Below are 25689 nucleotides of genomic sequence, written 5' to 3'. Positions count from 1 at the left end.
GGAAATTTCTGCAGCCAAAATGAACAACTGCTGCAGAAGAGGATTTATCTTCTGCTGATCTTTCTCAGAGTGGATGAAACCAGTCTTAAGTGTTTCACTTCCTTCTCAGACAGGCATCACTGGTGAACCATGACAACAGGTTTCAGTGTGAAAGATAAGTTAAAATTTTCACTTTGTTTAGACTGCATAATGTTTCAGTCATAAAATTTAATCAGGTTCATAGGATTAAAAGCTTCCTGGTATGTTGTAGATCATGTCTCACAGTGATGTTAATATGTTAATTATGAAATAATCTGAAAGAAGATCTGTCCACCAAACTCAACCAAACCTCATGTAAAACAATATTAACACATTTGGTTTTCTGATCAAATGATTGATCCACTGATAATCAACATCATCACAGTGATCCAAGTCTCTGCTGGAGTCAGTCACACATTTCCATAGAGAGCCACTTTGCATCAGCAGCACCATGCTCCAGTGCTCTGGGAGACTTTATAGTCCTGACACTTCAACTCTGGATGACTGAAAGCTGTCCTCCATGACAACAGAAGACACAGAAATCCTCCTCATCAAAAACATGACTCTGATCTGTGTCCTCATCTGGACTCTCCTCTGCTGCTGCTTCACAGGTAAAGTCCAGAGAATCAGACTCCTCTCCTCTATCAACATCCATTCCTCTGAAATGAAGCCCACAGAACCATGATGCTGCTTTCTGTTTGTGTCTCTGAATCCTCAGAGTCCAGAGGACAGACCACAGTGACTCAGTCTGGAGCAGTGAGCTCTGCTCTGGGAGGTTTGTCACCATCAGCTGTAAGACCAGTCAGAATGTGTATTATGTTTCAGTTCATGAGTTAGCCTGGTACCAACACAAAGATGGACAACCTTTGAAACTGCTCATTTACTTTTCCAATGCTCGAGCATCAGGGATTCCAGATCGATTTACAGGCAGAGGATCTTATTCTGACTTCAGTCTGATCATCAGTGGAGTCCAGGCTGAAGATGCTGCAGTTTATTACTGTCAGAGTTCTCACATGATCAACAGACAGCGTGTGTTCACACGGTGAAAAAGTGTTATACAAAAACCTCTCACAGTCAGGCTGAACAGAAAGTGAACTGACAGCTGCAGTGGAAGCTGCTGCAGAAACTCATACAGGTCACTGAACACACACAGATGTACACGCACACCATCTATTTATTTAACATTGAAGTTCCATGTTCTTACCTGAAATCAACCATTTTTCAAATTTTTTCTTGTTGAGCAAACTTTCTCTCATGACCTTTGACCTCAGTTTTATTCTGGATCACAGCTCATTCACCTCTATTATTTTTTAAGAAAACATGACATCACCAATCAACAACAGAAATCCACACCATCAGCACAAACAAGATCCATACATCCCTCAAAACTCAAAAAATGATGTCTTTACCAGATAGAGCTGCATTATCTAAACAAAGTTTAAAGTGAACTGGAATCGTATACAAGAAAGAGACTCTAGAAACAGTCGTGATAAAACTATGTCTACCTATCTGATATCTGATAAGATAAAAAATAAGAATTTTATTAAGTATTTACCTAAATTGGTTTAAAAATTAATAGAATAGAATTTCTTTGTTGTCCTTGCAATTGCAATGACATTAGACAATAAATTAAGTGCATATGTAGGTAGTAAATAGATTGGTAGCAGGTGCACAGGTCCAGACAATTACTGTATTGACAGAGTACAGTTATTTATTATTCAGTCGATGTCAATGATTTCATGAACCTGAAGTATCTACCTGAGGGTAGACTGTGTCCCAAAAATTTGTTCTCCCCACTGGACAACATTTTTCATTGTTTGTCACCAAAATGAGTTTCACCTGGTCAGTCAGGTATTTTCTGGTTGTTTGTCTGGTCAAAATGTCACGTCCCAGTATACAACTTTCTTGCTTGACCAAAATGCATTACACACATAACTAAATTTTGGGAGCGTTGTTATCATGGCCAAGCCTAAGGGTGAAAAGGCTCATTTTTCAGAGTCTGAGATTGATGCACAGACCATTGTGCATGAATCTCAAATACATCTCTCTGTGTGTGTTGGAAGAATTACACTTATATTAGAATGATTATACTTATGAGGTTATCATTGAGTGACTATGAAGAAATAAGGACTACCATCAGCATTCTAAGTTGTGACCATGCATGTGTTCGGAAGCAACAACAAGAACAAAGCTGACTTGTTCCTATAGTGAGCTGACTCGCTTTTATGATAAGATCATGCAAGTAACACATGTTCTGTCTTTGTACTGTTCTGATATCTTGTGACTGACGTATGCTGACTCCTCTGTGTGAGAAGGAAATAAAGAGACAAGGAGAGAGGCAGGCTCTTCAGAGTTTGTGGGGCTGCAGTGATGCATACAACAGAGCTGTAGTCCCTCTCTCTCTCCTTGTGCAAGTAAAAGACCGGCGCTCGTGAGTGCTGTCTTTTCTTCCTGTGCTGTTTGTGTATTCTTCAGGTTTGAACCTAACAGTGTGCCATCTCTCAACTGTACGGAGTCCTTCAAAAAAATTCTGGATCCAGACGGTGATCCGGATCACCTCCAAAATCTAATCAATCGTTACTTTTGCTCTTCCGGGCATTCTGTAAAAATTTGGTGAAAATCCGTCCATGACTTTTTGAGTTATGCTGTTTAACAGACAAACAGACAGACAGACAAACAAACTCCGATGATTACATAACCTCCTGGCGGAGGTAAAAATAAATAAATAAACAAAATGAATATAAATAAAATACAAAAAAAACAACCCTGCCATCCTACAGATCAAACAGTAACATTTGTATCTCTGGTATCAGCTTTAAGAGAGAAAAAAAGAGACAATGAGAAAACAAATACATGGATATGTAAGAAGGAAAAGGATAAAGAGAAGCATCTAGGTTATTCTAACATTATTTGGCCATTCTATAGTTTTTTGACCTTTCAGCACCATCCCTGACAAATCCTTTGGCAAGTAATTAAACAGAGGAGACCACAGTTCTGTGAAATGCCTTTCATTGCGTTTCAGTACAGCACAGAGTCTTTGATGGGGGAGAACCCTGAAAATCTCTTTATATCATTGTGTGGCAGTTGGTGGTAAATCTTTAATCCAATTGATCAAAATACATTTTCTTGCCGACAACAGTAACTTGTCACATAGCTTAAGCTGTAAGTGTGTGAGGGTTAGATGTCTAGAAGGCAGACCAAGAACAAAAAAGCCTGGGTCCCTTTTTATTGTCACCTGAAAGATACTACTAAGTTCTTGAGAAATCGTACCCCAAAACCTTTTAATCAGCTTACATTGCCAGAGGCAATGATAATAGGTACCAACCTCCCTCTGACACTTTTTACAAAGAGCTGAGTACTGATGATTCATCTTGTTAAGTATGTAAGGAGATAAATAAAGACGATGAAATATTTTATACTGTGTCTCTCTCAATCTATTACTAGTAAAGGTTGAGCTAATAACTTTGATTGCTTTCAGCCATTCATCCTCTGTATATTCAGTATCAAAATCACACATTTTTGTGTGATATGTATCACATCATTTGAGTTAAGAGAGTGCAACAGAGCATAAAAGGCGGAGATGAAATGTGAAACACTTTTTCTGTCCAAAAGAAATTTCTCTACAGTATTGTATGTAACTGGAAGTGAATGAGAGAAATCCTTTGAACTAATAAAATGTCGAGCCTGAAGGTAGCCATAGAAGTGTTCTTTAGGGATGTTAAACTTTGATTGCAACTGTTGAAAGGTCAACAGTGTGCTACTCATATAAATCCCCAATTACATGTAGCCCCTTATCATACCATATATTAAAAAATAAATTTGTATGAAGACCTGGAATAAAGTCCTGATTCTTTATAAGAGGGGTCAGAAAAGAGGCCCAGCTACCCTGATTTATCTGATTACAGAGTCCCCACCACACTCTGATTGTGTTATACCTATATAATTGGGTTATCTTTGATATCTTTATAGATCCTCTTTTTGTCACCCACAACCAAGCTCCACAATGAGCCAGGCAAAACCGACCACGAGTCTCGACAGGGCTTTGGACCTAGATGGGCATGTAACCATTCCCAAAGGAAGCGAGCATGGCAGGCTCCATTATAAAATATAATGTTCGGGAGAGCCAAACCTCCTCTGTTAGAAGGGAGCTGCAAATTCTTTATTTTCTGCCTAGATTTCTTTCCATGCCATATGAATTTACAGAATGCTCTTTCTATATCAAAGGCAACTTTCTTAGAAATCCATAGAGGTAACATTTGCAAAGGAAATAAAATATGGGGGAGGATATTCATCTTAATTAAGCTTATACGGCCCATTAGGGATAGGGGGAGGTCATGCCATCTCACCAAATCTCTTTTAATTGATTTTGCAATTGTTAAAAAGTTAAGTTTCCAAAGCTCTGACAGGTGTGGAGAGACTTTTATCCCAAGATAGGTAAAACCAGTAGGGGACCATTTAAAAGGGTAAAAGGGGTGGATTTAGACTAGCCGGGTGGCTTAATGGCATGATCCCTGACTTACTAAAGTTAATTCTGCATCCTGAAAAGGAGCTAAACTCTTGAATGATACTGAGGGTAGTGGGCAATGATAATTCAGGCCTAGTTAAAAATAGCAGGATATCATCTGCATATAAAAGAATTTTAAAAATGTTGCCTTCAATTGTTATGCCAAATATATTTTGATTTAGCCTTATAGTCTCAGCTAGAGGTTCTAGTGCCAAAGGAAAAAGCAGTGGTGACAGTGGGCATCGCTGACGTGTCCCTCTAAGCAGTGGGAAAGGTGCAGATTGAATACCATTAGTTATTACACACGCCTTTGGAGCACTTTTCTGATCCATTTAATAAAATATACCCCAGCCCAAATCTCTCTAAGACATCAAATAGATATGCCCACTCAACCCTATCGAATGCTTTTTCTGCATCTAAAGATGGAGAAAAAGCATTAAGATTTGTTAATCTTGAAAAGTGTATCATGTTAAGTAATTTTCTCACATTTGTGAGAGAAAGGCGATTTTTTATAAAACCCGTTTGATCTGGGTTAATAAGGATGGGCATGAGCTTCTCCAATCTGGTTGCCAGAATTTTTGAGATCAATTTACTATCTACCCCTATAAGGCTAATTGGTCTATATGACCCACACATATCTGGGGGTTTATCTTTCTTCAGAATGAGGATAATATTTGCTAAGTTGAGTGTCTGGGGAAGAAATCCATTCTGTAAAGAATATGCAAACATATTAGTCTGTGGACAAACAACTAAATGACTCAGTTTTTTATAAAATTCCGGGCAGAAGCCATCAGGTCCTGGTGCCTTTCCGCCCTTGAGGGAAGTAATGGCTCTCTTAACTTCCTCCTCAGACACAGGCGCATTAAGCCCTTCTCTTTGTTCTTTAGATAGGGAAGTGAAAGGGACTCTATTTAAAAAATCAGAATCACAATCAGAAGAGTACAATTTCTAATAAAACTCTTTCATGATATTGTTAATATCCCTGCTTTTGTAGTGCCTGGTCTGTTTATTATCTAGCAATGACGATATGGTATTTGCCTCCTTCCTACCTTTTTCCAGTCTCACCAAGAGACTACTGTTGTGTCCTGAGAGTTCATACTACCTGTCCACTAGGTGGCAGTGGAGCGTTGTTATTGATAAGGAACTGAAGAAGAAGTAAGCAGTCGTAAAGTGGTGGAAAGTGTTGAAGTGTCGTGTTGTTATGAAAATGCGCGCCCACAGTAAAGACGAAAAAGAAATTCCTCTGCGTAGTGTTTCCTTCTTCAAGTGTTTTTGCCCGAAAACACAACAAATTGGCGACGAGGATGGCTGTGGCTACTACTCCTATGCCTCCTGCTTTTCTACAATGCCCGGGAGAATCTTCTATGCCGTTTGCAACTTGGCTGAAGATGTTTGAAAACTACCTGCTCGTGATTGATGCGGCAGGACAAGAGTGGCCCGACACCCGACTGCGAGCGGTACTACTGCATAGCGTCGGTACTGAAGCACAGAGGATTTTCTACACATTGCCTGAAACGGGTACTACTTATGCTCATGCTGTGGCTGCCTTGAGAGCGCATTTTGTGCCGAAGGTAAATGTGATTGCTGAAAGACATAAGTTTCGCCAACGAGCGCAGAGACATGATGAAACGATGGCTCAATACGTCTCCGCCCTACGTGAGATGCTGTTATTGTGTGACTTTGGGAATGCAGAACAAGATATGTTACGAGACCAGATTGTCGAAAAAGCTTACAATGGACGCATACGTGAACGTTTATTACTAGAAGATAAACTGACACTGGATAAAGCCATACAGATTGCTAACCAAGTGGAAGCTGCTGCACGTGATGCTAGTACTTTCTCACACAGTGATGTACCAGTACGGGAGATAAGCAAGCTGCCAAAAAGAGGAGGGGGGCGCTTCAACAGTTCAGGTGGACAAAAGAAAGGTGAAGCAAAGACGACACACACTCGCAAATGTTTCAGATGTGACTCAGATAAACATCTGGCAAATTCTCCAAAATGTCCTGCTACAAACAAAGTGTGCAAATCGTGTGGAAAGACTGGACATTTTTCAAAAGTGTGTCGTTCAAGTCCAAAACATGAAGTGAGGGAGGTTGTTATTCCTGAACTGACTGTACTGTTTCTGCAAGATGCTGCCCCAGAGGGAAAAAAAATAATGTGCAAAGTGGATTTAGGCACATTCCCAAATATGCAGACACGTGAGATGATAGTAGATACTGGATCATCAGTGTCAATATTACCAGCCCATGTCTACGAGTATGCATTCCGTCATTTACCCCTGACAGAAGCAAAGATTCCACTGGTGACATACTCAGGGCAGAGAATCCCAGTCCGAGGCATACTGGATACACAGATACACCATGATGGCTATTCTGCCCCAGCTTCCTTCTACATTGTGGAGTCAGGTTCACTACTGCTGGGATTGGACCTAATCAAAGCACTGGATATTGTCATCAAAGGAAACAGAGTGATTCTCAAAGCAGAACAGAAAGTAAGAGTGCTATCTGCTGCCCCACCTCCACCTGCTGATCCACCTCTATCTGCTGCTCCACCTCCACCTACTGATCCACCTTCATCTCCACATGTCACTACAGCCCCATCTACATCTGCTATGGGCTGTGTGAAAAATTTTGTGCACAAAGTCAAGGTCAGAGATAATGTGAAGCCAGTGCAACAAAAACTAAGGAGATTGCCTTTTGCTATCAGGGATGCTGTTTCTGCAGAATTGAAGCGGCTGCTGGACGCCGACATCATCGAGAAAATTGATGCATCTCCCTGGGTGTCGCCGATTGTAGTGACGCAGCGAAAGAATTCATCCAGAATACGCATGTGTTCAGACCTCAGAGAACCAAACAAGGCTATAGTGACTGATAGTTACCCCATTCCACACATGGAGGAGCTCTTTTCAGAGCTCAGAGGAGCAAGCATCTTCTCGACCATCGACCTGGCCAATGCCTACTACCAGGTTCCTCTGCATGAGGAGAGCAGAGATCTAACTGCCTTCATAACTCATGAGGGGTTGTTCCGATACAAGCGCGTTTGCTATGGATTGGCATCAGCACCGTCAGCATTCCAGAAAATGATGTCCATTGTGCTGCAAGGTCTGCCGGGGGTTCAAGCATATTTAGATGACATCATAGTGTACTCATCCAGCCGTGCTGAGCATGACACGCGCCTCAAAGCTGTACTCCATAAGTTACAGGAAGCCGGTCTACGTCTGAACACAGAGAAATGCAAATTCTACCAACAAAAGCTGACTTACCTGGGCCACACTATAACTGAAGCTGGTTTGCTGCCAAATGATGACCACGTGGTAGCCATTCGAGACGCTCCAGCACCTGCAGATGCTACTTCCCTCAGATCTTTCCTTGGTCTGACATCCTGGTACTCAAAATTCATCCAAAATTATGCAACTGTAGTGGAACCAATGAGAGCAATACTACGTGATGCCACATTCACTTGGACTGAAGAAGCACAGAGAAGTTTCCAGCAGGTAAAGATACTTATTACTGACAGCCCAGCACTTGCCATGTTTGACCCTTCACTGCCCACGATAGTGTCCACGGATGCTTCAGATTACGGACTAGGTGGGGTCCTGACACAGATCCACTCAGACAATTCTGAAAGAACAGTGGCATTTGCTTCCCGCTCACTGAGTGCTGCTGAGAGGAAATATTCAGTTGTAGAGAAAGAAGCATTAGCCTGTGTCTGGGCTACAGAACGATGGAGAACTTACTTATGGGGAACAAAGTTCACCTTACGAACTGATCATCAGGCCTTAACCACACTCCTGAACTCAAAGGGCATGGGTAGGGCTGGTATGAGAATAGCACGTTGGTCTGCCAGGCTACTCTGTTTCAACTATGATATTGTCTACAGGCCTGGTGCACAGAACCATGCAGCGGACTGCCTATCTCGTTTGCCACTGCCATACCACCAGAATGACCTTCCAGACATGGAGCCGGAGACTGTTGCTGCTGTGTCTGTTCTCCTGACTGCTGTCCCCATGTCTGATTTTTCTGATGTCTGCTCTTCCTGCCCAGAACTGCGTCAGCTATGCCACTATATGACAAATGGATGGCCTGCGTCTCCTAAGCGTCTACCTGCAGACATGTTGCCTTACTACCAGGTTAGGAATGAACTGTCCACACATGGGTCACTTGTAGTAAGAGGGAGCTACAGGCTAGTGGTGCCAGTACAACTACGTTCACATATGGTACATCTAGCACATGAGAGCCACCAAGGCATAGTCCGTACCAAACAGCGACTCAGAGACTTGTACTGGTGGCCTAAGATGGATGTGCTGGTACAATCAGTCATTGCCACATGTGTTCCTTGCCAGCTGAATGACAAGACCGCACAAACAAATCCTGCACCATTGACACCTGTTCCTTTGCCTGATGGGCCTTGGCAGAAGCTGGCACTGGACATTGTTGGCCCATTCGAGATTGGTCCAGCTGACTGCAAGTTTGCTATTACTATGGTGGACTATTATTCAAAGTGGCCAGAAGTGTGTTTTGCTCCACAGTGCACCACGGCTACAGTAATTCACTTCATGAGGACTGTTTTTAGCCAAAAAGGAAAGTATTCTTACTGCAGAGCGAGAGAGAGCTCCATGGAAAAACTTTATCACTGAGTTCCTGCAAGCCTACAGAGCTACACCGCATGCAACCACAGGGTTATCACCATTCCAGCTCATGTATGGCAGGACGATGAGAACCAAACTCTCTGTCCAACGCGATTTCACAGCTGCTCAAGATGAAGAACTGAGAGACAGAGTCAAAAACAAGCAATTACAAATGAAAACAAACACAGACACCAAGAGACATGCCAAGGCTCCTAAGCTGCACCCAGGAAGCTTGGTACGTGTGAGGAAACCTGTGCATGTTAAGAAAGGAAAATCCAAGTTCAGTGAGCCTTTCAAAGTCCTGCAGAAAAAAGGACCTCATAGCTACACACTCACAGATGGGAAAACTTGGGATGCTTCACACCTGTCGGTGCTACCTGAGATCTTCACTCTTCCTGCTGAAGAACAGAGGCCAGAAGAGCCGGCCCCGAGTGACAGCCTACCAAGTAGAAACCAGCGAAACAGGAGACCTCCTGAGTGGCTGGACGACTTTGTCACTTGAGAACATAAGGATTTAAAATCGGCTGCATTAGTTATATTAAGAAAGATTATAAGAAGACCTATGCAGTTATGTTGCAGTATTATATAAAGGGAAATGTGTACTGAAAATTGTTGTTAGTGAAGTAACGTTCAGACTACTACTACAGACAATAGTGTTCGAAAATGTTTTGCAATTACCCTATTTGATTGGTGTAGAAGTAACACTTTTAAGAAAGGGGGAAATGTTGTGTCCTGAGAGTTCATACTACCTGTCCACTAGGTGGCAGTGGAGCGTTGTTATTGATAAGGAACTGAAGAAGAAGTAAGCAGTCGTAAAGTGGTGGAAAGTGTTGAAGTGTCGTGTTGTTATGAAAATGCGCGCCCACAGTAAAGACGAAAAAGAAATTCCTCTGCGTAGTGTTTCCTTCTTCAAGTGTTTTTGCCCGAAAACACAACAACTACCTGGCTTGTTCCCTGACTCATAAAGCCTGTGCTTGGCATAGAACAAGTTTTGACTCTGCCTTCACAGTTAGCAGCTGGTTGAGGGCTGAGCGTGCTGCCTCTAATTTCCTAGAGAGGGCTTTAGAGGGTGCATTTTTGAACTGTATCTCCAATAAACGTATTGTGCTCTCTAGATGAAGTTGCTCTTTCAAGGCAGCCTTTCTTTGAGCTGTAGTGTAGGAAATAATACATCCTCTTGTGAGCCGGCACAAGGGGATGTGGCATTTAATTTATGTTTTTCTTTATACCTTTGTTTGTTTTGCATGTATTTATGGTTTATTGGGTTTTTGTGCATGTATTGATTTATTGGGTTGCTGTGTTTTTTGAGTTTATTTGCATGTTGAATTAGTAGTTGCCACCTACCTGTTGTTGCCAGGACTACCCCAAACCACATGATGATTTTTCCCCAATCACCGAGTCCCAGGCAATTACTCTCAGCTGTGTGTGATTGAAGCCGGGGAGAATAAAGCAGCTGAACGGGAGCAGCAAGAGGAGACCAAGCTGACACCAAGGGAAGAGCAGCGGAGAGGCACCAAGGGCGCCAAGAGCGCCAACAACGCTGAGAATAAGGGAAGAGCAGCAGAGGGGCGCCAAGGACGCCGAGAGTATGACGCCGAGACCAAGGGAAGACGCCGGGAGCAGCGAAGAGACGCCAAGCCACATCGCAACCGGGCAAAAGGGGCTGAAAGAAAGGCACACGCACTGGAGACCGCGAGCCCGCAAGTGTTACAACGTGATTCACACGCAGTGGCAGGGAGAATTCCCTGCCTGTCGTGTAAGTACTGAGAGAGAGTAGTAGCACTTGGCGGACACGAGCTAAGCTAACACTGTTGTCGTATGAGAACGCAGACTGCCGCTTGTTGTTGTGTCTACGTAAGGGTTCCCAGTGTGCCAGAGGAGCGGCCAGCTGGGTGGAAGTCTGAGACGAGTGAAGCGGCGTCGTGAGCTGATACACCTAGGGGCAGCGGTTTCCTTCACCTCCGGTGCGACCTGGTGCGTGTGACCAAGGGGACCTCACCGACCTGGATCGGAAGGCTGCCTGCATCCCCAACTGCACTTTAGCCCCTCTGCTTAAGGACGGTGCCATTTTTAGTTTGTTTTAAGCGTTTTTATTCACATTGTGCATTTTTGGCCCACTGTTTTTATTGTATTTTAATGGACTTTTAGGATAAAACTATATTTTTATTCATGGGCATTTTTAACTGTGTAGCAAGACTGCAAAGGCCCTGGAATTCCTGAGCTGATCAAAACTCAGATAAGCTCTCCCTCTCTTCAGCACTGACCAACACCCATCTCTATAGGAGGATTGAGACATTTGTATTTCTGTAGGTTTTCATTCACAGAAGGATGGAACTCCTGTGAACATTTAAACCCCTGGAATAACTTCTTCTTTTTAAAAGACAATGACTTTCAATTATAGACTATGGATGTTTGTTTAATGAACTTTCATGCTAAAATCCCTTTTCAGCTTCAGGAGACCCTCAGCCGGAGATGTCTCTGCATTCCACAGATCAGATAACAAGTCGTAAAACTTTATGGCAGAAGGCTGGAGTCACCCTCTCCCTCTCTTTGACTGAAACAAAGAGACTGGAACTGAACTTACAAAACCTTGCCAAATTAATATTTCTGGAATGTATTTTGTGTTTACAGAATTACCAACGTCAATGGAAATCATTCATCATTAACATATCCGAAAATCAAGATTCTATCTTTCACAGAAGCTGATTTATTAATTTGTGATGTTTAATCTGATTCCTTCTTTATTACTCCATTTAGGTTGAATGATGACCATTGTATTTACCTGTTACCAAATCTCTGACTTGTTGTTATATTCTCACTGTGATACATATTTTTAATGTCATAAACATAAACATATAGTTATGAATGAAATGATTCACATCATATGAACATATGTATTAATCTACACATTTCACTTTCACACAACTGAATATGGTGGGATAGACAGATCATGTTTTGCGCGTTTAATATCATATTTTAATCCATTCTGGATTCCTCTTTCTTCTCTACTTTGTGAGAACAAAGAGATTCCAAATTCCACCAGACTCGCGCCTAAAAGTTCTCTCTCTCCACCCAGGTCCTCCCCTTAGCTGGACCCACAGATAAAGTCAGCCGTAGCCCACATTTTACTCTCTTGCCTCTTACCGACCTACTCTCTTACCCCTCTCTTCCTGAGAGGCCAACCAAAGTCTCTCTCATTATTTTCTTACCTAAAGCGCGTTTTTCCTATCTTCAAAATTCCCTCACCATCTAAGTTTGTTAACTATTTATCTCTTAATATTTTTGTAACTTAAGGAGACATTTTGCTCAATTTTAAACCAACGTTATTCGTTTTAATCTGAAGAACCGATTCAGAACCAGCATTTATTTTTCTTAATTTTGACCGTTTTTCATCAACACCCATTTTTCTTGGCTAAAGCCTGAGAACCATCATTTTTAAGCACTCAGCTGAGAACTCCAGAGATCTGCTGGACCAGGTCTTTGCATAGAACCGATCAACCCGCGGCAGGACATCTAGGCCACCACAACGACGACGCACCGCTCCGAACCCGCAGGTCCAGACCGTGTGCTGCGAATCTGAAGGCCTCGCAAGTCCCAGCCCCATGACGGTTCACTTCAATAACTCCAGCTGAGTTTGCTCTGATTCCATTCTATGGGTGATGTACTAACCGCTTGGTCAATTAATTCATTTAATCAATTTATTCTTTTACAAATCATTAGAATTCTTAATCCAAATTACCGATTACCTCGTCAGGTTAGCTCTGGCTAATCCTCACCATATTTCCTTCTCTCTCGCACCTACTTCCACATCCCTCACACATGCACACACACCACACACACACTCCCACATTCCACGCACACACGTAGTCCTGCACGCACACACACACACCATATCTACATTGTACATAGTTCACTTGTCATTATTTTCATAGAATAGTTAATAAATACCTCATTATAGACCAAATTACAGTCTTGTGTTTCTTTGTGTAGAATGTGGTCAATTTAACCGAGGATTCAAGACTTTTTGATATGAGATTGATCAAAATTTTTATGAATATTAATTTTTTTATTAAAATTAATATTTTTCCCTAGAGATCTAGGGTGGTGCCCCAATTATTAATAACGAGAGCAATAAATCATAACGTAGTACCGCTACAACTGGTTTTAATTACATTCTTTATTAAATCTGAATAATTGCACCTCTCCTGTCTTGTCCTCCTTGGCAAATTCAAAGTGTGCTCCACCCGGTCATTACCCAAGCTTTGCAATATTTGCTTTTCCGGTCATTTACTCACTTATTCCACTATTCAACCCTTTTCAATAACCCATTACACTCTAAGGAAGGCTTTTGTAGTTTCCCAAAGCAAAGAGGGAATAACATCAGGGGCTTTATTGGCAGAAATAAAAATATTCCACTGATCAGTGATGTAATCAATAAATGCAGGTCTACTTAACAGAGAGGGATCCATTCTCCAGTGGCGAGCAGCAGCCTCATAATGGGGTGGACTAATACAAAGGCTAACATGTGAATGGTCGGAGAGTGAGCAGATGTCAATACAGCATTCCTTTACTCTGTACATCACAGTTCTTGATAAGAAAAAATCAATTCTTGAGAATGTTTGATGGGGTTTAGAGTAAAAGGTATAATCTTTCATATCGGGATTACTGACCCTCCATATATCAAAAAGTTCTAGGTCCTGACAAAAATCTTTTAATGTTTGACTCTTTCTGGGATTTGAACAGGAACCAGGTGGGGACTGGTCAATATTCGGGTCAGGTACACAATTAAAGTCCCCGCCCAAAACAATGTAAGGGATAGACACTGGTGCAATATCAGATAAAAATTTAGGAAAGAAGGCAGCATCATATGAGTTTGGGCCATATATGCAGCCAATTAGGATTTTTTTCTCCAAAAACAGAACCTGAGGCAAGAATATAGCGGCCAGCATTGCCACTTATGGTTCTTGCAAGGTAAATGGTAAACTACTATGAATTAAGATGGCTACTCCTCTGCTTTTTGTATTATAAGATGAATAAAATACTTGACCCACCCAACTTCTCCTTAGTTTTATGTGCTCCAGATCATTTAAATGTGTTTTGGATAATAGAGCGATACTAGTTTTCTCTCTCTTTTTTTTTTTAGAAAAGAGAGTACCTTTTGCCTTTTTATTGCATTATTTATTCCCTTTACATTTAGGGATACTACAGTGCCTTGTGAAAGTATTCGGCCCCCTTGAACTTTTCAACCTTTCGCCACATTTCAGGCTTCAAACATAAAGATATAAAATTCTAATTTTTTGTCAAGAATCAACAACAAGTGGGACACAATCGTGAAGTGGAACGGAATTTATTGGATATTTTAAACTTGTTTTAACAAATAAAAACCTGAAAAGTGGGGCGTGCAATATTATTCGGCCCCCTTGCATTCATACTTTGTAGCGCCACCTTTTGTTGCAATTACAGCTGCAAGTCGCTTGGGGTATGTCTCTATCAGTTTTGCACACCGAGAGACTGAAATTCTTGCCCATTCTTCCTTGCAAAACAGCTGGAGCTCAGTGAGGTTGGATGAAGAGCGTTTGTGAACAGTAGTCTTCAGCTCTGCCCACAGATTCTCCATTGGATTCAGGTCTGGACTTTGATTTGGCCATTCTAACACCTGGATACGTTTATTTGTCAACCATTCCATTGTAGATTTGGCTTTATGTTTTGGATCATTGTCCTGTTGGAAGATAAATCTCCGTCCCAGTCTCAGGTCTTTTGCAGACTCCAACAGGTTTTCTTCCAGAATGGTCCTGTATTTGGCTCCATTCATCTTCCCATCAATTTTAACCATCTTCCCTGTCCCTGCTGAAGAAAAGCAGGCCCAAACCATGAGGCTGCCACCACCATGTTTGACAGTGGGGATGGTGTGTTCAGGGTGATGAGCTGTGTTGCTTTTACACCAAACATATCGTTTTGCATTGTGGCCAAAAATTTGGATTTTGGTTTCATCTGACCAGAGCACCTTCTTCCACATGTTTGGTGTGTCTCCCAGGTGGCTTGTGGCAAACTTTAAACGAGATTTTTTTATGGATATCTTTGAGAAATGGCTTTCTTCTTGCCACTCTTCCATAAAGGCCAGATTTGTGCAGTGTATGACTGATTGTTGTCCTATGGACAGACTCTCCCACCTCAGCTGTAGATCTCTGCAGTTCATCCAGAGTGATCATGGGCCTCTTGGCTGCATCTCTGATCAGTCTTCTCCTTGTTCGAGGTGAAAGTTTAGAGGGACGGCCGGGTCTTGGTAGATTTGCAGTGGTCTGATACTCCTTCCATTTCAATATGATTGCTTGCACAGTGCTCCTTGAGATGTTTAAAGCTTGGGAAATCTTTGTGTATCCAAATCCGGCTTTAAACTTCTCCACAACAGTATCTCGGACCTGCCTGGTGTGTTCCTTGGTCTTCATGATGCTCTCTGCACTTTAAACAGAACCCTGAGACTATCACAGAGCAGGTGCGTTTATACGGAGACTTGATTACACACAGGTGGATTCTATTTATCATCATCAGTCATTTAGGACAACATTGGATCATTCAGAGATCCTCACTGAACTTCTGGAGTGAGTTTGCTGCACTGAAAGTAAAGGGGCCGAATAATATTGCACGCCCCACTTTTCAGTTTTTTATTTGTTAAAAAAGTATAAAATATCCAATAAATTTCATTCCACTTCACGATTGTGTCCCAATTGTTGTTGATTCTTGACAAAAAAATTAAAATTTTATATCTTTATGTTTGAAGCCTGAAATGTGGCGAAAGGTTGAAAAGTTCAAGGGGGCTGAATACTTTCGCAAGGCACTGTATTTTTAGATCAGTCATAGCTAGTTAAGAGAGGAATTTGCAAACCAGTAAGGAGAGTACTGTAACAAAACACAAAGAGATAGCATACTTCTCAGAGCAATATATATATGAAAAAGAAAATAGGCAGGGCTTTTTACAGAAAACACAAAAGGCTTTAAGTTGATGATGGCATAAAACGGGAAAAACTTAATATCATGGAACACAGAACAGCCATCCCCAAACGATGGATTCACAGGTAACTCCCAACCCTCCCTCCCTCCCTCCCCCCCCCCAAACAGTATGGCCCACCAGCGTGGCCCATTGTCATGGCAACCGGCAATGTTGGGCAGTAACGTCACTACAAATAGCGTCGTTAGTAGTTTAACTACATTTTTCTGTCACGACGTGATAGCGTCGTCGTTTACAAAATCAAAAAACGTTTCAACAGCTTAGCTGATCTTTTGGTCATGGAGTGCGGTAGCGAACGCAAAAAGCTACATTAAAAATGATTAATGTTGAACTGCTTGAAGCGGAGCTTTCTGCTCTGCTGCAGTCTCATCTCACACTTTTAAGGATCAGACAGTGACATCATCTCCAAACGCCGACATGTCTGTGTCGACCAATAGAAGCGGAGGAACTGTTGATGTCGTCATTCAACAATCCCTTCCTGCGACTCACTGGATCCACACACACAGACGCTCGCTTCAGTTCACTGAGAGATGGCAGAGAAGGAGGGAGAAGACGAGGCGCAACCGAAGGAGTCAGAGTCACCGTGGCCCTACCTAAATAGTTATGAGTTTTTGTGAAAAAACGGAGAAAAGTTGTTTTCAGATGCCTACTGTGCCAGCCCAAGGCAAAGTTTCTGTCAACTTCAACGACGTCAAATACAAATCTGAGAACCCATATACAGGTGACTACTGAATATGCACAACCAGCAGCAGTTAGCTAACCACCACGTCAACCGCAGTATAAGATGCACACAAACGAGCTACTTTTCAACATCTAAAATTCGCGTGGCAGTAAATTCATTAAATTAAGCGTAAGGTTGTGGTGGCAGTGTGTGAATATGTATAAATTGGGGGATTAAATAATTAAACTGATACATATAGGAGGGAAGAGGTATGGGAGAAAACGAGGTAACAGTAAAACCAAAATCTGTCTTCTTTCATTTAAGATTTAAGAAATAAAACTTGATTTAATACCCAACGTGAATACCCAAATTATGTATAATATTGTCTTACTATAATATTGCTTACTTTATATGGAAATGATATCAGCCCAGATAGCAAACTATGGGTGAATCAATGTTGAATCTATGTTGAGACCTAACGTCGAAATTATACAGAAAGCGCAAGGTTGATAAAATGTTGAGTCAACGTTTGCTTACATAGATTACATGTTTGCAAACATAGATTCAACATTAATTAAACATTGACCTGTCAAACATTTTAATTAAACCAAAATACAATGTTGATTCAATGGTATCTTTTAAACACAAATTTCAATGTTGACAAAATGTTGTTGAATCAACGTTGATCCAACCATCAGTCTTCAACCGTAACCACAATTCAACCTTCTTAACCGTAATTCAACATTGATTTAACATCTTTTGCTATCTGGGAAAAGTGTGATTTATGGTTGAAAAGCAAACGTTGACTCAACATTTTATCAACCTTGCGCCTTCTGTATAATTTCAACATTAGGTCTCAACATAGATTCAACATTGATTCACCCATAGTTTGCTATCTGGGAAATGTAACCTATTATACCCTCCAATGTAAGTGGTGTGTTAATATAAGCTACTGCAACTTATTTATCAGATACATTATGTCTGCAATACAAACTAAAAAGAAAATCAAAACAATATAGCTCCAAATATTCCTCAGTGTATCAACTTACTAAGTTTGGAGCACTGAGAACAAAAAGGATGGTTTAATAATAAACAAGTCAGCATTTTCTTGTCTCCGTTTGACTGACTTCATTAGTCCCTGAAATTTTTTGGTAAGAAAAAAAGTAACTTGAATGTATTAAGCTACTTTGGCCATATTGCTGTAGCTTAGCTTGCTACATTTCTGTGGGTCATAGCTTCAGTGTAGTAAAGCTTGATTTAACACGGAGTAGCTGGTAGTTTAGCTCATTATAGTTTCCAAGTAGTTTGCCCAACACTGGCAACCGGGCACCTGAAACTGAGCAGAAACGTCACAATAAAGGGAAAGTAAAATCCTCTCTAACTCACCCGCTCCCCATGAGCATGACAAATGGCACAGATAATTCTCCTGACCACATCACAGTCACTTTCTCTATTACATTCCTTCACAGAAGTTATCCAAAAAGGCGAACAGAAACCATCCATACACAACAGACTGCAAAGGAGTCCACGTCTCCGTATCATCTCAGTCAGTCAAGCTCATCCAGAACAGCGAGCGCATCCTTCGGTGACCGAAAAGAGTGATTATTACCTTCGTAGGAAAAGGTCAGGGTGGCCGGGAAGCGCATTGTAAACCTTATGTCTCTCTTCATAAGCTGCTCACACACGCCATTAAATGCGCGTCGTAGTTCCGTGACTGGGGTTGGAAAATCCTTCCGGATAAAGATAGTTTGATCCTCGTACTTCAGCGGGCCGAGCTCCTTCAGTGCAGCCAGAATCCTTGGTTTGTTCCTCGGGTTGTGCAGCTTGAGAATCACGGGGCGAGGGTGGTCGGGTTTAGCCGAACCGAGGGTCCTGTGCGCGCGGTCAATTTTAATGATACCCCGCTTGGTCTCCAGGCAAAGCAGGGTAGGAAGCCAGGTCTCGAAGAACTTGACTGGCTGTCGGCCTTCCGTGTTTTCCTTAAATTTGTAAATTAAGATGTTGCCTCTGCGGCTTCGTCCCTCCAGATCTGTGTTCTTCTCCGTCAGGATATGGACTTTTGTTTCTAAGTTTGAAAGTCTGGTCTCCATGGCTGACATATTATCCTCTGCAGCAGATATGCGGCATTCTGACTCAATTAAGCGCTTAGTGTTGGACTCAAGACTCACTGTGATGGTATTTAGTTTGGACGAGAGTTCTTCAAACTTACTGTCCATTATTGCAGATATTTTCTCGATGACACTCTGAGATATGTCAGCGGCGAGAAACCCGGTATCAACACCAGACGCCACATGCTGACTAGCATCCATGCTAGCAAGCATTTTCTTTCTTGCTTCTTGCTCTTCTGAAGGCGATTTTGTCGATGATTTTGCGACCTTTTGATTCGGCATGATGTCAGGATGAGTCAAATTAAGTTTTACTTTGACTGCAGCAGTCAGGAAAGGGTAGAAAGGCAAATAAAGCTCAGCAGGAGCGGGAGAGAAGCGACGGTCGACTGCTCAGGCCAAAAGCATCACGTGACCCCAAGGTACCACTGTTAATGCACAATATTATACCAACAACATTCTAGAAAAGGTACTACTTCCAGGAGGAAAAATCCGGGGTCTGTGACTCAATGGAAAAGTTTAACAGAATTGGTATTTCTGCAAGATGATGCCACTGCTCACATTGCCTGTATGCCTCAGCAATGGTGCTTTGAGCTTCTACCTGGCTTTCTGTGAAAGGAAGAATTACCACTAAACTCTCCTGACCTCAACCCAAGTGAGAACTGTTGGGGAATCCTGAACAGTCGCATCTTTACCAGTCCACCACGAATCACCATGAAACAACTTAACTCTTGGACTGTGTGGGAGTGGGGGAAGATGGAACCATCCACACTCAAGAACATCGTACATTCCATGCCTGAAAGACTCAAAACCATGATCAAAGCGAAAGAGGGATTTGTCTGTTTTATTTCAGTTGTCATTGATCATGAAGGTTCTGAAAATGACTTGTGTCCACATATTGTGGGTTAGGGGTTAGGTATGAATGGGAGTCAATGGTATGTCCCCATAATGATAGAAAAACATAGTATGTGTGTGTGTGTGTGTGTGTGGGGGGGGGGGGGGGGGCGTGATCAGGTGATGGCTATTATAGGAAAACCAAAAGAAATGTCATTTGTGGGGATGTCATTTGGGTCCCCATGAGGGGAAACAGTGTTTTCTTGGTCATGTTGTGACTGAAAAAAAGTAAAAGTGCAAAAATGTTTCATTAGGGTTAGGCATTGTTTTGGTCTGGATTAAGGTTAGGGTTAGGGTAAGGTTTAGGGGTTAGATATGAATGGGAGTCAATGGTAAGTCCCCACGGGGATATAAGAACCAGACGTGTGTGTGTGTGTGTGTGTGTGTGTGTGTGTGTGTGTGTGTGTGTGTGTGTGTGTGTGTGTTCAGTCTGAGTGAGGGAGGTTTTTGTACGGCGCTTTTCTACTGTGTGAACGAATACTGACTGTTGATGTAGAATTCACCCACACAGTAATAAACTGCAGCATCTTCTGTCTAGACTCCACTGATGGTCAGACTGAAGTCAGAATATAATCCTCTGCCTGTAAAACGATCTGGAATCCAAGGGCGTCAGTTTGTTTTTAAAAGTGGGGGGGATGGAGACCACAGCACTTTGAGAAAATGTCGAAGAACGGCGGCAAAATGCCACAAGCTGGGCTCGAACTCACAACCACCACACCAAAGGCGGAGGCTCAAGCTGTTGAGCTATCAGTACATGCGAGTAGAAGAGTCTGTGGGCCGCTATAGTACTAATTCTCCCGGGCTGAGATTTTGCCCCTGCACGCCTCTGGTTGGAGCTTCCACTTGGCATAGGCGCAAATTTAGCATCTGCGCGATTTTTTTTGTTTTTTTTTAACCTCACGAAGGTGTGCTGCGTGTCTGTGCAACTCTCGGCCGAGTGCGGATGGTGCGTTCAGGAGCGTCGGAATTTTCTATACTACTGAAAATAACTGGGTTTACAACGGCTTACATGTGAAGAATTTGAATGTGTTGGAGGCAAAATGACCCCTGACAAAAAGTGGGGGGACACGTCCCCACCGTCCCCCCCTAAACTGACGCCTATGCTGGAATCCCTGATGCTCGTGAGTTGGCATTGTAAATGAGCATTTTAGGAACTCCTCCATTTTTCTATTGGTACCATGAAAGGTCATTGCTTTCATCGACATTGCGACTTACAGCTGATGGTGACAGAACCTCCCAGAGCAGAGCTCACTGCTCCAGGCTGAGTCACTGTGGCCTGTCCTCTGGACTCTGAGGATTCAGAGACACAAACAGAAATCAGCATCACGGTTCTGTGGGCTTCATTTCAGAGGGATGGATGTTGATGGAGGAGAGGAGTCTGATTCTCTGGACTTTACCTGTGAAGCAGCAGCAGAGGAGAGTCCAGACGAGGATGCAGATCGGGGTCATGTTTTTGATGAGGAGGATTTCTGTGTCTTCTGTTGTCATGGAGGACAGCTGTCAGTCCTCCAGAGTTGAAGTGTCAGGACTATAAAGTCTCCCAGAGCACTGGAGCATGGTGCTGCTGATGCAAAGTGGCTCTCTATGGACATGTGTGACTGACTCCAGCAGAGACTTGGATCATTGTGATGATGCTGATTATCAGTGGATCAATCACTGGACCAGAGAATTGATGGAATTTTTTTAGATAAATATTTACAGAAATATTAGATATTAGATTCAGCTTGAATCCTGGGGATTTATCTTGTCAATTTTTTACTTTACTTTATGTTGTCAAATATGTTCTAAGAGTTGATTAAAAGATAAGTCAGTTTATCAGCTCTCTGCACTTGCATTTTTTTCTGTGTATATTTAACAGTTTATGTTTTTTGAAACATTTTGTACAGTTCTGTCAGAACATCAACACAAAAAAAAATGCAGAATTCAAGTACAAACTACACACGTGGACAAAATTGTTGGTACCCCTCAGTTAAAGAAGGAAAAACCCACAATTCTCACTGAAATCACTTGAAACTCACAAAAGTAACAATAAATAAAAATTTATTGAAAATTAAATAATCAAAATCAGCCATCACTTTTGAATTGTTGATTAACATAATTATTTAAAAAAACAAACTAATGAAATAGGGCTGGACAAAAATGATGGTACCCATAACTTAATATTTTGTTGCACAACCTTTTGAGGCAATCACTGCAATTAAACGATTTCTGTATTTGTCAATGAGCGTTCTGCAGCTGTCAACAGGTATTTTGGCCCACTCCTCATGAGCAAACAGCTCCAGTTGTCTCAGGTTTGATGGGTGTCTTCTCCAAATGGCATGTTTCAGCTCCTTCCACATATGTTCAATGGGATTCAGATCTGGGCTCATAGAAGGCCACTTTAGAATAGTCCAACGCTTTTCTCTCAGCCATTCTTGGGTGTTTTTGGCTGTGTGTTTTGGATCGTTGTCCTGTTGGAAGACCCATGACCTGCGACTGAGACCAAGCTTTCTGACACTAGGCAGCACATTTCTCTCCAGAATGCCTTGATAGTCTTCAGATTTCATCGTACCTTGCACACTTTCAAGACACCCTGTGCCAGATGCAGCAAAGCAGCCCCAAAACATTACTGAGCCTCCTCCATGTTTCACCATAGGGACAGTGTTCTTTTCTTTGTATGCTTGGTTTTTGAGTCTATGAACATAGAGTTGATGTGCCTTACCAAAAAGCTCCAGTTTGGTCTCATCTGTCCAAAGGACATTCTCCCAGAAGCTTTGTGGCTTGTCAACATGCATTTTTGCAAATTCCAGTCTGGCTTTTTTGAGTTTTTTTCAGCAGTGGTGTCCTCCTTGGTCGTCTCCCATGAAGTCCACTTTGGCTCAAACGACGACGAATGGTGCGATCTGACACTGATGTACCTTGGCCTTGGAGTTCACCTTTAATTTCTTTGGAGGTTGCTCTGGGCTCTTTGGATACAATTCCAACGATCCGTCTCTTCAATTTGTCATTAATTTTCCTCTTGCGGCCACGTCCAGGGAGGTTGGCTACTGTCCCGTGGGTCTTGAACTTCTGAATAATATGAGCCACTGTTGTCACAGGAACTTCAAGCTGTTTAGAGATGGTCTTATAGCCTTTACCTTTAAGATGTTTGTCTATAATTTTTTTTCGGATGTCCTGGGACAATTCTCTCCTTCGCTTTCTGTTGTCCATGTTCAGTGTGGTACACACCTTTTCACCAAACAGCAGGGTGACTACTTGTCTCCCTTTAAATAGGCAGACTGACTGATTATGAGTTTGGAAACACCTGTGATGTCAATTAAATGACACACCTGAGTTAATCATGTCACTCTGGTCAAATAGTTTTCAATCTTTTATAGAGGTACCATCATTTTTGTCCAGGCCTGTTTCATTAGTTTGTTTTTTTAAATAATTATGTTAATGAACAATTCCAAAGTAATGGCTGTTTTTGATTATTTAATTTTCAATAAATTTTTATTTATTGTTACTTTTGTGAGTTTCAAGTGATTTCAGTGAGAATTGTGGGTTTTTCCTTCTTTAACTGAGGGGTACCAACAATTTTGTCCACGTGTGTAACTAAACATTTCTATATTCCAAATAAAAAAGTAATCTCTGGTCACTTGTATTCACTGTGTTGTTTCTAGTTTTATATGTTGACAAAATGATACAAACAGCAGATCATGTAGTTGAGTTTGTTTGTTTCAGAGTCAGAGAGCCGTGTCTCTCTACAGTCAGAGGTTTTTGTACGACGCCTCAATCAGGTTGTATCACTGTGGTGGACTTTTGGTGGAGGAACCAGACTGGATGTTGTTCGAAGTAAGTTAAATTAAAATTGTTTTAATTTAGGTAATATTCTTCTTTTCTTGTGTGTACTCTTCTATTCCTCGTGGCAGAAAAAATAAACTTAAGATTAATATTAAATTCGCTAACAAATAGCTTTGCAGCAGAAGACTAAGCTTATTTTTAAAATGAAAATTTGAAAAAAACTATTACAATGAATATAAAACATCAGCATGGTCGAGAGACAAATCATTGTTTCTGTTTCAGTTGATGAATGTTGAGGGTTTGTAGGTTTAGTTCAGTCTGACAGTCAGAGAGCCGTGTCTCTCTACAGTCAGAGGTTTTTGTACGACACCTCAATCAGGTTGTATCACTGTTGTGGACTTTTGGTGGAGGAACCAGACTGGATGTTGGAAGTAAGTTTATTGTGTCTATTTAATACTAACTATGTGATTCTAAAAAACTTGTTTAGAAACCATTTTTGATGGTTTGAAGCAGAGAAAAGTGGATTTTTAAAGTGTACATCATATTTAGTGTGAATATTTTTATTTGTTGTCATGGAGCTTAACTCAGATCAGCTTTTTGAAACTTTGTGTCCACACTGAGTCTCATATTGAAATGTAATGATTTAAAATCTAGAAAACATTAAACTTTATTCCTGCTGTGACTCAAACAATGAACTATTCAAATGTTTACATATAACTAGACCATTTCAAACTCAGGTTGAAATCAAGTGAAATGATGACGAAAATACAGAACATTTTATGTTTGTTAGGTGTTTTTCTTCATTTGTCTCTATGGGAATGTTTACTTCAGACTTTTGGTGACTATAAATATAACTATTATTGTAAAAGTTTCCACATCTGTTTGATTTATTTCCAGAACAGTTTGACATATTTCTGATCAAACTGTGAGATGATTCTCTCTGAGCTGATTTACATGAGAGCTTTCTTAAAAGGAACTGAAACAATGTGTGAGTGAGTGACTGCTGGAGCAGAAAAAGCATCTGACAGAAACTCCTTCAAGGACTAAACCAACCGTCTCACAGTCAAGGTGTCCACGTGTGTGATGTTTGATTGACAGCTGTGTGCTCCCTGTCCTCTAAGCTGATTGGTGTCTTCTAGGTGTTGTCCGTCCTACCCTGACGGTGCTGCCCCCCTCCAGTGAGGAGCTGCAGCAGGGGAAGGCCACGCTCATGTGCCTGGCCAACAAGGGCTTCCCCTCAGACTGGAGTCTGTCCTGGAAGGTGGACGGCAGCAGCAGCAGCTGCAGCAGCAGCATGAGCTGGGAGGAGAGCCCCGGGGTGCTGGAGAAGGATGGCCACTACAGCTGGAGCAGCACCCTGAGGCTCCCTGCAGACCAGTGGAGGAAGGTGGTCTCTGTGAGCTGTGAGGCCACCCAGGGCTCCCAGACTCCACTCTCAGAGACACTGAGGAGAGACCAGTGTTCCCAGTCCTGACTCACTCACTGGGACTCTCATACTGGTCTGACTCTGTTACTGCTCTCTGTTTAGCTCTCTGTAATTCTCTCTCTTTTTTTAAATCTTTTTTTCTTTTAATTAATTTTTCAGACTAAACAAAGATTATAACAGCTATATCTTCCTCTTCATAATGATACAGTTTATGTTTTGATGCAATAAAGCCATTTGACTTTAAATCAAGAGTTTCACAGTCTTTTTTAAACAATCATCTTAATGTTACCAGATAACATTTTTATTTTTGATATATACATGTAAGTGCAGATAGATCCCCAGCTGATAAACTCACTTATTTGCTAATCAAATTTCAGAAAATATTTGACCAAAAAAAAAAAGAATAAATAAAATTTGACAAGATAAATCTTCAAGAGTAAAGTTGAATCCAATATATAATATTTATGGAAATATTTATCTAAAAATCCCCATCAATTCTCTCATCCAGTGATTGATCCACTGATAATCAGCATCATCACAGTGATCCAAGTCTCTGCTGGAGTCAGTCACACATTTCCATAGAGAGCCACTTTGCATCAGCAGCACCATGCTCCAGTGCTCTGGGAGACTTTATAGTCCTGACACTTCAACTCTGGAGGACTGACAGCTGTCCTCCATGACA

General features: G+C 41.6%; 1 protein-coding gene, 1 pseudogene and 1 gene segment (V, D, J or C); 2 read left to right on the top strand and 1 right to left on the bottom strand.

The window, feature by feature from the left end:
• Positions 1-25689, top strand: part of LOC110972317 (immunoglobulin kappa light chain-like) — a 238184-nt gene that overhangs the window by 195530 nt on the left and 16965 nt on the right.
• The window catches only part of LOC127531732 (immunoglobulin lambda-1 light chain-like), a 43219-nt pseudogene that overhangs the window by 3311 nt on the left and 14219 nt on the right, over positions 1-25689 (bottom strand).
• LOC127531734 (immunoglobulin kappa light chain-like) lies at positions 578-25222 on the top strand. Its single transcript, XM_051941610.1, is given in 5 exon segments — positions 578-629; positions 737-793; positions 796-1049; positions 23961-24012; positions 24721-25222. Coding segments are annotated over 5 exon segments (750 nt in total). The 3' UTR covers positions 25056-25222.

Source organism: Acanthochromis polyacanthus, chromosome 2 (assembly GCF_021347895.1).
Source record: "Acanthochromis polyacanthus isolate Apoly-LR-REF ecotype Palm Island chromosome 2, KAUST_Apoly_ChrSc, whole genome shotgun sequence".
In the NCBI taxonomy this organism is placed as follows: domain Eukaryota; kingdom Metazoa; phylum Chordata; class Actinopteri; family Pomacentridae; genus Acanthochromis; species Acanthochromis polyacanthus.
The sequence above is the reverse complement of the archived record's forward strand: the minus strand, read 5'-3'. Positions and strand labels throughout refer to the sequence as shown.